This window comes from Mastigoproctus giganteus, chromosome 7, assembly GCF_048544385.1.
Source record: "Mastigoproctus giganteus isolate SK-2022 chromosome 7, ASM4854438v1, whole genome shotgun sequence".
Classification (NCBI taxonomy): domain Eukaryota; kingdom Metazoa; phylum Arthropoda; class Arachnida; order Uropygi; family Thelyphonidae; genus Mastigoproctus; species Mastigoproctus giganteus.
The window spans coordinates 181,200,495-181,212,857 of NC_143581.1; the positions used below are offsets into that span (position 1 = coordinate 181,200,495).

General features: G+C 36.7%; 1 protein-coding gene across 1 annotated transcript in view; it reads left to right on the forward strand.

Moving 5' to 3' along the window:
* The window catches only part of IleRS-m (Isoleucyl-tRNA synthetase, mitochondrial), a 403,472-nt gene that overhangs the window by 199,428 nt on the left and 191,681 nt on the right, over positions 1 to 12,363 (forward strand). Inside the window, exon 10 of the mRNA XM_090378489.1 lies at positions 3,595 to 3,767. Within this exon, the coding sequence (XP_090234615.1) occupies positions 3,595 to 3,767 (173 nt within the window). The remainder of the gene's footprint in view (positions 1 to 3,594; positions 3,768 to 12,363) is intronic.

The window sequence follows — 12,363 nt, forward strand, 5'->3', positions numbered from 1 at the left end:
AAGGCAATGGTCAGGCCATGCCTTGAGTACTGCGTACAGGTGTGGAGGCCTCATTTTAGGAAGGATGTAGATTTGCTTGAGCGTGTACAGAGAAGAGCAACACGATTGGTGAGGGGAATGAAGGGATCCTCTTACCAGGAGAGGCTTAAGTTGTGCAAATTGCAGTGGCTGGAGACTAGGCACCTGCGCGGTGATCTGATTGAGGTCTATAAGGCCTTGAATGGGTTGAGCACGCTGAATTCTGATGGGATCCTCCCACTTGTTCAGAATACGAACCTACGGGGACATAAGTTCAAATTAAGAAAGGATAGATGTAGAATAGATGTGCGGAAATTTGCCTTTAGCCAGCGGGTGGTTAATTGCTGGAACAAACTTCCATCTGTCGTTGTGGAAGTTGATAGGTTAAATAAATTTAAGGAGGAACTGGACAGGCAATTGGAGGGTATGGTGTGATTTTTTTTTTTTTTTTTTTTCTACACTTGCTTTCTTGCATCAAGTGCCACTACTACTACTACTACTACTACCCTAAATACCATTTTGCTCCAATTTGTACAGCAGTCTTCCATGTGCAACAGTGTCAAAAGCTTTCCTGAAATCCAAGTATATGATATCAAAATTAGTTTTTTGCAGCCAGTTCCTTTGTAACCACATCATAATAACCAATCAAATTTGTCAGACAAGAATTTCCCTTAACAAACCCATGCTGTGTCTGAATTATTGCTGCAGTCTTGTCTAGATGATCCTGCAATGCATCTTTAACCAGTGATTCCATTATTTTATCCAGAACAGAAGTTAAACTAATTGGTCTGTAATTACTCGTGTCACCCTTCGATCCCCCTTTGTTAATTGGGGACACATTTTCACATCTGCAGAGCATCCTTGGACCTCTCCCGAGTCCAAGGATGCTCTCATAATTATGGCTAAGGGTTTGCTTAGTTGCTTTGCTGCCTCTTTTAATATAACTGGATGAATCCCATCCACCCTAGGTGCCTTTCTTATGTTTAACTTCAATTTCTCCTCCACTTTGCTCTCAGTTATTACAAAATCATTAAGCACCCTGCTACAATTTAATAACCTTCTGGCATTTTCAAACCTTAATAGCTCCTCATGTGTGAATGTAGATGCAAAATACTCATTCAGTTTGTTTGCTGTCTGTGCAGGATCATCAACAGTCAAACCGTCGATATCAAGTGGACCAAACAGATTCATCTCCTTCCTTTTAGAGTTTATATAAGTAAAGAAATCCTTGCTGTTTTTCTTAGCATCCTTTGCCAAAAAATTCTTGTTATCTGCCTTCGCCTGCCTAACTTCCTTTGTGACTTGATTACAGACTAGCTTATATATATCATAGGCTTCTGTGTCGCCTGATAATATATATGCATCCCATGCATTTTTCTTCTCTGCCATGAGTCTCATTAGTTCATTTGACAACCATTTAGGCCTAAACCTTGAACAATATTTCTTAATAGGTATGAAATGTTTAGTAGCTTCCACTATTAATTCCTTGAATGCTTCCCACTTAGAATTTGCTGTTGGTAACATCATCAGTTGATCCCACTGTACAGAATTTAAAAACTGTCTGAGACCACTGTAGTCACCTTTACGGAAGCAAAAACCCCTTCCTTTACCCCTGATGATAATTATATCTTTAAGTAAATCCCACATCAGTACACTATGATCACTGCCACCTAATGGTTCCTTTATCTGCAAATTCTTAATACACGAATGATCACTGCTGATAACCAGATCAAGAGTACTTCCCTCTCTGGTTGCCTCTCGAACATGTTGCTGCAGAAAACGGTCATCCAATAAATCCACAAAAGTCTTACTTGTGTGCGAGTGACCAACCCATTAGTTCCAGTCTATCTGGGATGTTAAAATCCCTCACTATAAGTAATTAAGTAATTTCCAAGGGGAATTAAAAAAAAATTTGATATAAAAGGAGTTCGTTAAACAGAGATCCGACTGAGTAATTTATAATTTTAAAAATAGTTATAAAGTTTTATATAGAAAATATCTTAACAATAGACAGTGAAAAATGCAAATTTAGTGAAATAACTCTAAGCTTATTTGAATAGTATGTAAACTTGCGAAAAAAAATTCTGGAATATTACAAATTTCGGAGTGTATTGAATCCCAATGTCACACATCACGTTTAATACAGGTTCCAGTATGCTATACCGTTGCATATCGTCCAAAAAAAGTACTGTATGTATATATGTGTGTGTGTGTGTGTGTGTGTGTGTATATATATATATATATGATGTCTGGTTTAGTATCCCTCCTTATTTTTTGTTTTCACTCAAACTCATTTGGATTTAATTATTATTATATATATATTCAATCATATTCTTTTCACTTTCCTACTCCTAAAATTCTTCAACACTCTGAGCTATTAATGCAGTACGAGGACAGGAGTGTCTATCCTAAGTACCTTCCTAACTTCGCCTCCCATTAGCTAAATAGCCAGAAATTGACTGCTATTGTAACGACATACATTTAAATAAATACAAAAAAAATAAATAATAATATATATATTGACAAGGTATGACAAATGCACCAAAATACACAAAGCAGCAGTAAAAGATGCAAAAGTATATAAACATGTAAGAATAAATAAGCCTGATAACGTTTGTGTAGATGGAGATGAAAATTACACAAAGTGCCAAGGACTAGAAGGGTAAAAAGTAAATTGCAGCCATTATCAACCCACTGCAGGATGGAAGCCTCCTCAACAATTCATGCTGAGGGAAATGGACCTTAATCTGCCATGCTGGTCCAGTGCGGGTTGGCAGATCGACCGTATTTAGTAGTCGGGCTTGAACCCCGGTCTACTCAAAGAGCGTGTGCCCCTGCACTCCCGCTCCTGACCACTCAGCTACGGAGGCATCTAAAAAAGAAGTATTGTAGATTTGAAAAAGGCGAAAGAATGTTAATATCCTAAAAGTTATGATGAATTAAGAAAATTATGGGCTGAATTGCAAATCCAATTTGGAGGTGAAGGAGAACTGTAAAATAAAATTATTAATACCAAATGATTAAACAAAATAAAGCAAAATAAAATAAAAGGTGGTGGTAGAGCTGTCGTCAGTTATTGGTGGTCAAATTTAGTTATAAGTCAAATACAGGGATGGCACAAATGCAAATTCTGATGTCAGTTGAAGTAAATATTGATACATGGTCAGGTGTTTCATCAGGGAACTACACCTGATCAGGAACTGCATTTCTATGCTTGTCCATAACAGTGGATGCCACGTGGCACACTGATTCATGAAGGATGCATGCAGTATTGCCTAGCACCACAAGTCCGTAATAGGCGTAGTTCCCGTGCAACATTCAAATTTCGGGGACATTTGGGTAGCACCTCGTACACAGAAAATTATCAGTCAATTATTTTGAGTTGTTTTCATTTTAAAGAGCATTGGAATGAATGCTGATTGTAGAGATGAGAAAAATTTTATAAGATCTAAGTTCTTTACATTAATTCGTTTTTATTTTAATATTTATCATTGTGTTGCTTTTTGACAGAAAAAGTATTAAAAAGTTAATAATCAAAATGTGTTTTTAAGAAAATTTTTTGAAAATTTTTTGCAGGAAGTTGTTTGGAGGGTACTACATATAACCATCCCCTCTATCCAGAACAAGAGTTCCCTCTGATAGATGGCTACCATGTAACAGTAACTAAAGGTACTGGTTTAATTCACTCAGCACCAAATCATGGAAAAGAAGACTTCATTGTTGCACAGAAACACAGCATACCAGTTAAAGTATGTGAATATACTAACCAGAAATGGTTTACTCACATAGGAATAAATCAGCATAAATAAAGAGTTTTTACAGTTTAATAGTTTAGTACTATCAAACTACAATAAACCCTCATTAATTCAGGTGGAAGTTGTCTTAATTAGTAAAAAGTCCAAATTATAGAATATAATTATGTGTATAAATATTTTCAATCATAGTTCTTAAAAATAAGAAATTTTTGGGGTTAGGAGATAAATAAAAAGAAAATTTTATGAAAATGTGTTTATATTAAAACAGTTGAATGTAAAGAATTCATATTGAATGGAACATAAAGAGTAAGACTAGTAAAACTTTTTTTTAAACAATAGACTTTAAGTTTAGTTTACTAACTAGAAATTTAATCAGGCATAGATGATCCGTGCCCTCTCATTGTCTTTTTTGAAGGTATTGGAATTTTCTCTTATGCAAAGATCTTATTCTGTTGCCTTTTCATTAACTTACATCTTCATTTCTTTTATAGCATATATATATATATATATATATAACCATACAAATAAATTAGAATGAGAGTTAAAATAAAAAATAAAATAATGCCAGCAGTATGGCAAGACAAAAGCGAAAATAGTCGAAATTAAACCTAAATTAAATCAAACCAAGCAGGGAGAGAAGAGAGGGGTAACAAGAGTAAAAATATTGCAGCAGAAACTCTCTAAAATAATTTAGAAAATCTAAATGTAAGAATAATAATTCAATGAATTTTTAAAAGCCAATGAAATAGAAATTTAATGGTGCCCTCTCTGATGGGCACGAGGTCCAAATTTATGTGAAATATCACCAACAGAGATGTAAACCACACAATAAAACAAAACAAAAATAAACCAAAAATAGACTGACCATTACGCCCCATCTCGACAGAGGACCACAAGGCCAATAATTAAGAGGGAATCGCTGCATTTCAAACGCTAGACATAGTTCATTATTTGTCTATATAAACTGGTTAAAATTACTTTTGTCACTAGTGTGGCTTTGCACTGGAGTGCTTGTATCTGTTCTATTTTTAATTTTCGCTGCATCAGGACCACCGCTGTTCAAGTCTCCTGTATTGGCGGTTTAATCTGGGGATTTGGTGGCGGACTGATCTTTCGATCGATTCTCCTTTGCAGCGATTTGTCTAGTGTTCAAAATGCAGCGATTCCCTGACCATTATTGGCCTTGTGGTCCTCTGTCGAAATGGGTCGTAATGGTCAGTCTGTTTTTGGTTTATTTTTGTTTTATTGTGTGGTTTACATCTCTGTTGGTGATATTTCACATAAATTTGGACCTGGTGTCTGTCAGAGGGGGGCACCGTTAAATTTCTATTTAATTGGCTTTTAAAATTCAATGAATTATTATTCTTACATTTAGATTTTCTAAATTATTTATTTTATATATATAAAATATATAAAAAAAATTTATATAAAATAAAAAAATATATATATTTTTAATTCCTCATCAGAATTAACAAATAAGAGTATGGAAGGTAGCCTCTACTTTGGTATTAGTAGTGACAAAATGTAAGAAAGCAAGCTTTATACAGCATCAGCAAAAAAAAAAAAATAATAATAAAATAAAATAAAAAAATCAGCATGTGTAGCCTGTACCCATGAAAGATGTTTTATTTTATGTGAAAACATCTTTAGGAAATGAACACTTGAGATTGTATTTTAAACACTTTTCACAATTTGATAGTAGATGACGAAAGAAAATGAAAACTGTTTAAATTTTTAAAATGGAACAGCTAGAACCGAAGATATAAATGATGTAAAATTTTATGCCCACGACTGCTACTTACTCTACTAAATCAATGTTAGTGTCATTAGAATCTAGGAAGTGATGTCGTTTGCATCTCACATTTTCATTACCAATCGGTTTTACTTTGGTCTGAAAAATTTAGTAGGTGCTGCCAAAGATGTTTTCACATCAGAAAACCACACACACACACACACATTACTGAACCCATTTGTCTAATTCTTTCTTTAAATTTATTCAAACCACCTCCAAAACACCAGTTGGAAATTTATTCCAACAATCAATCAGTCTCTGGCTGAAAGTAAATTTTTGTTCATCTATCCTACAGCCATCCTTTTTCTCTTTAAATTTATGATTCCTTTGTGTGCGTATGTGTGTGTGTGTGTATCAACCAAGCAAGAGTAAGGATGCCATCTGCATTTAATTTACACAATTAATTTAAGGCGTTAAATACTTCAATCAGGTCTCCTTGCAGGTGTCTAGTTCCCAGACACTGTGATTTGAAGAACTGAAGTCTTTCTTGGTAAGTGCACCTCTTTGTGTTCTCTAATCTGGTTGCTCTTCTCTGCACCCATTCTGTGAGATCCACATCCTTCTTAAAATGGGGCTTCCAGCCCGTGCTCAAAATTTGGCCTAACCATCTCCTTATACAATGGGATAATCACCTCTTTTTACCTTGCTGGTAAAATTCTTATAATATCATTGTCAAAATTTGATGAGCTCTTCCATCAGCCTGTCTACACTGCTCAGAGAACTTCATTTCAGGCTATAATTATTCCTGGCTCTTTTTCTTTCTCCACTGCTTTGAGTGCAGTACCACCCAACTGGTATGTCATTATTTTTTCCCATAGCATTACTTTCATTTTTCAGTGTTAAATACTGAATGTTAATCTTGCATTTTTCAATGTTAAGTGCTAAATGTTAACTGTTGCATTTTTCAAGCTGAATCTAATTGCCACTTCTTAGCCTATCTGGCTGATTTCACTAGATCTTGTAGAATCACACCCTGATTTCTGTCATTTACCATTCCTAACCTCCATACATATTCAAAATTTTAACATTAAACTTGATGTTTCTTCGTCAGTAGTGTAAATAAATGATAAAAACAATAAAGGGCCTATCACCCTGAGACATTCCATTAATAATATTAGTTCAAGAAGAGCAGTGATGATTAATAAGCATTCTCTGCTGTCTGCCACTAGCCATCCCTTTATCCATAGCAGTAACTTCCCCCTAATGCCACCCTATTCCAATTTGTAAAGCAGTCTCATGTGACATGTGGGACAGTACATAGTGCAGCAAACACCATGCAAGAGGCATGGTGTTTACCGCACTATGTACTGTTGTTGTTTGTTGAAACACCATGCAAGCAGTTTTTTGTCACTTCATTCCAAGCCTCCACAGTTATATCAATTGCATTCTTTATGTTGAATTGCTTCCAGAAGTCCATAATTGTTGGTGCATTTTTGCCCTCTGCTGCTACCATGAAAACATCTTAAATATGGGTCTTGTATAATAGTGCTTAAAAGCAGCAATTACTCTTTGGTCAAGTGGCTGGATAAGAGATGTTGTGTTTGAGGTAAAAACCGGATTTTGATGTTTTGTGACAGCTCAGCAAGGGTTGGAAGGTGACTTGGCGCATTGTCCAAAACAAAATCTTAAATCTGAATTTTTCTTTATGCAATAGCTTTGAAACACATCTAGTAGAAGATCGGTGAAGATCTGTCCTGTCATCCACCTCTTCTGCTACTCTACTGAAGTAAACACCCAGGGTTGACTTTATGATCCCTTTTAAACGTGTGGATTGGCTGCATGATAAAGAACAACAGGCTTCAGTTTCAAGTCACCACTTGCATTTGCTCTTAACATAACAGTCAATCTATCCTTAGCAGCCTTGAAGCCCGGATCTCATGCTTCCTCTCTTGAGATATATGTTCATAATAGCATGTTTTTCCAGTATAGTCCTGTTTCATCAAAGCTTTTTGGTGAAAATTTGGTCCGATGCATAACCCTCTTCCTCAACTAGTTTTTTCAGTATCGGCAGAAATGCCTTTGCTGCTTCTTCATTTGTACTCTCAGCTTCACCTGATAATTTCACATTATGGTAAACGTGACATTTCCTGAAATTATTGAACCAACTTTCCTTTACTGGCAGTAAAGGGAGGTGCTTCTTTGAGGGGTTTCAGCTTTATTTTTGAGGTCTTCAGATATTGCTAATGCTTTTGCTTTTATCATAAGCAAACTTGTTTCTGATATCTTCTTTGTTTGCTATTCTATCCAAACAGATAACAGACATTCCACCTCTTCCAATTCTTTGTCTTCATCTAATGGATTTTGTTACTCTTTGAGTTGTTGCTGCTATAAAAGCTGCTTTTATTTTCTCAGCATTTTTTTTTTCTAATTGTTCTCAGAATTGTCTTATTTAGGCCTGTGGTATGCACAATATCACGTTCTTTCATTCTGCTAAGCGTTTCACAATTTCATATTTTTCTTCCATTAGTATTGCTTTTCTTTTTCTCTCTGAACCAATAGTATCTTCACCAGCATGCTTCCTTTTTACACTTTTTTCAAGTATTTTGCTCATTTTTAGGAATAAAGCACAATTACAGTGTAAAAAGAAGAAAAACAAGGAGGCATGCTTTATATACCCAAAGCAGCATGTGTATAGCAACTGAGTAAACAATGTAGTAAGTGTTGCATTCAGTAGGTGATTCTGCCCCGTTCAACTACTGTTCCTCGTAAATGCAAAGGCAAACTGTGCATAAGCAAATTCGGTTTGTGTAATATGCAGCATTGTTCCCCTATTTATAAATCATATATGATTGAATTTGTGTAGTGTAAACACGTGTTATACGAGGACTGACTATATTTGTCACTCCGTAACTATCCCATTCTATCTTTTTCTGCTTTATTTGACTGGCCAGCTCTGCATTCATCCACTTTGGAATCTTCCACCTGCAGTATTTTCTTAATGGTATGTATGCATTCATGGCTTCTGTGATTACTGCTTTAAAAGTATTCCATAATTCAAGTATATTCGCCACCCCTTGGCAATCCGCCCATTAAAGAGATGCACATATTGCACCTTAAACTGTTAAAGTTTCCTCTTCTGAAATTAAAACCCATGCCTTTCCCTTTAGCTACAGCAACATCTTTCTTCATCTTCCAATTGACAACTGTGTGATCACTGTGTGGTTCTTGTATTTTAAGCCCTGTGATGTCATCTAATTCTTGAGTAACAGTGAGGTCTAGAATATTTTCACCCCTAGTATTATATAAGAGTAACTTCCTCACACTTCCACACACTCATGAAGCGACTGGTGGGGGGGGGCATTGTTGATATTTGTTCAATATTTTTGTAACAGCACTTTGAATAGTGTCAACTTCATCAAAATAACAGTCTTTCAGTAGTGCTTTGAACTTCGGGAACAAAAAGAAGTTTCACAAGACTAAGCCTTGTGAATATTGGTGGGTACGACAGTATGCAGACATTTTTGCTAGCTAAAAAATCCAGAATAGTGAGAACTTTGTAGTAGTAGCATGTGATGCAAGAAAGCAAGTGTATGAGCTTATGCAGCATCAGCCAAAAAAAAAAAAAAAAAAAAATACAAAACAATCCCTTCTAAATATTTGTCCAGTTCCTCTTTAAATTTATTTAACCTATCAACTTCCACAATGACAGATGGAAGTTTGTTCCAGCAATTAACCACCTGCTGGCTAAAGACAAATTTCAGCACATCTATTCTACATCTGTCCTTCCTCAATTTCAATTTATGCCCCCTTAGGTTCGTAATCTGAACAAGTGGAAGAATCCCATCAGAATTCAGCGTGCTCAACCCATTTAAGGCCTTATACACTTCAGTCAGATTACCTTGCAGGTGCCTAGTCTCCAGCTGCTACAATTTGCAGAACTTAAGCCCTCTCCTGGTAAGAGAATCCCTTCATTCCCCTCACCAATCTTGTTGCCCTTCCCTGTACACGATCAAGCAAATCTACATCCTTCCTATAATGAGGCCTCCAGACCTGCACGCAGTACTCAAGGTTTGCCTGACCATTGCCTTATACAGAGGGACAATCACCTCCTTTTCCCTGCTAGCAAAATTCCTGTATATCATTGACAACACCCCATGACCTGCCCTGGCAGCCTGTCTGCATTGCTCAGAAAACTTCATATCTGACTGCACAATTACTCCCAGGTCTTTTTCACTTTCTACCACCTTAAGTGTAGTACCACACAATTGGTACGTTTCTCTGGGGTTATTTCAACCCATATGCAGTACTTTGAATTTTTCAATGTTAAACTTCAGTTGCCACTTCTCAGCCCATCTGCCCAAATTTTCAAGATCCTGTTGCAGTAACACACTGCCATTACTGTCATTAACACTGCCATTACTGCCAACCTTTGTATCATCTGCAAGCTTCGATACTAAGCCTGATATACCTTCATCAATATCATTGATAAATATACAAAACAACAGTGGACCCAACACCGAACCCTTTGGGACTCCACTAATAACATTAGCCCATGAAGAGCAGCACCCATTGATTACCACCCTCTGTCTTCTAATGCACCAACAAAATCCAAACCAGACCAAACCAATCTGTCTTCTCTCACTCAACCATCCTTTTATCTCTAGTAGCAACTTACCCTTAATACCATTCTGCTCCAATTTGTACAGTAGTCTTCCATGCACAACAGTATCAAAAGCTTTCCTGAAATCCAAGTGTATGATATATTAAAATTATTTTTTGCATCCAGTTCCTTTGTAACCACATCATAATAACGAATCAAATTTGTCAGACAAGACTTTCCCTTAACAAACCCATGCTGTGTCTGAATTATTGCTGCAGTCTTGTCTAGATGATCCTGTAATGCATCTTTAACCAGTCACTCCATTATTTTACCTGCAACAGAAGTTAAACTAACTGGTCTGTAATTACTCGTGTCACCCTCCAATCCCCTTTGTGAATTGGAGACACATTTGCACATCTCCAGTCCGTGGGGACCTCCCCTGAGTCCAAGGATGCTCTTGTAATTATGGCTAAAGGTTTGCTTACTTCCTTTGCCGCCTCCTTTAATATAACGGGATGGATTCCGTCCACCCCAGGTGCCTTTCTTATGTTTAACTTCAACAATTTCTCCTCCACTTTGTTCAGAGTTATTACAAAATCATTAAGCATCCTGCTACAATTTGATAACCTTGTGGCATTTTCAAACCTTAATAACTTCTCATGTGTGAATGTAGATGCAAAATACTCATTGTTTGTTTGCTATCTGAGCAGGATCATCAACAGTCAAACCATCGATATCAAGTGGACCAATCAGATTCATCCCCTTCCTTTTAGAGTTTATATAAGTAAAGAAATCCTTACTGTTTTTCTTAGCATCCTTTGCCAGAGATTTCTCGTAATCTGTCTTCGCCTGCCTAACCTCCTTTGTGACTTGATTACAGACTAGCTTATATATATCATAGGCTTCTGTGTTGCCTGATAATATATATGCATCCCATGCATTTTTCTTCTCTGCCATGAGTCTCATTAGTTCATTTGACAACCATTTAGGCCTAAACCTTGAACAATGTTTCTTAATAGGTATGAAACATTTAGTAGCTTCCACTATTAATTCCTTGAATATTTCCCACTTAGAATTTGCTGTTGGTAACATCATCAGTTGGTCTCACTGTACAGAATTTAAAAACTGTCTGAGACCACTGTAGTCACCTTTACGGAAGCAAAAATCCCTTCCTTTACCCTTGATGGTAATTATATCTTTAAGTAAATCCCACATCAGTACACTGTGATCACTGCCACCTAATGGTTCCTTTATCTGCAAATTCTTAATACATGAATGATCACTGCTGATAACCAGGTCAAGAGTATTACCTTCTCTGGTTGCCTCTCGAACATGCTGCTGCAGAAAACAATCATCCAATAAATCCACAAAAGTCTTACTAGTGTGCAAGTGACCAACGCATAAGTTCCAGTCTATATCTGGGAAGTTAAAATCCCCCATTAGAAGATATTCTGATTTACTAGCCCACTCTATTTCTCTGTAGAATTGTTCATTGTACTCACTTGAGTCATTAGGCCTATAACACTCTCCTACTCTTATTTTTGCTTTCGCAGTGCTTATGTCACACCAAACTGACTCAACAGAGCACTGTTCATCTATAAGAACTGGATGCACTTCTTTTGATTTTATGTTTTTCTTAATTAACAGCATAACACCTCCTCCCTTCCTATCCTGTCTATCCTTTCTGTACACATTTTACTCCCCAAATTCCAGTTCTGCATTCCTTATGTCTGTGTGACACCATGTCTCTGCTATCCCAAAAATATCTGCCTTTGATGTCTTGACCAACACTTCAAATTCATCAAATTTATTTTCTATACTTCTAGCATTGGTATACATGCAAGTATACATATACCTATTCTTATTATTAGTTACCCTAACACATCCCATATACCCACCTATTTCATGATGACTGCCATCAGTCCCTGAAAACCCCAACACCCTTCGCTCCTCACTGCTGCTTATTCTAATAGAAGTAGTGCAAGAATCATCTTCACCTCTGCCTGCAGTTAGTTTTAACCTTTTAGTCTGTGAATCCCCGAAGCTAGCAGTTTTCCGACCCACCTAACACTGCCTCGATAGCATCAGCAAATATTCTTGTACCCTTTCTGTTTAAGTGTATCCCATCCCTGTAGAAGCAGTCTCTCCTGTTAACAAGCACAGACCAGGCTGAAAAAAATTTTACACCTTGAACCTTGCACATTTCCTCCTAGGCCGAATTGATTGACAAGGCTCTCATGTATTCCCTCCTATTGTGT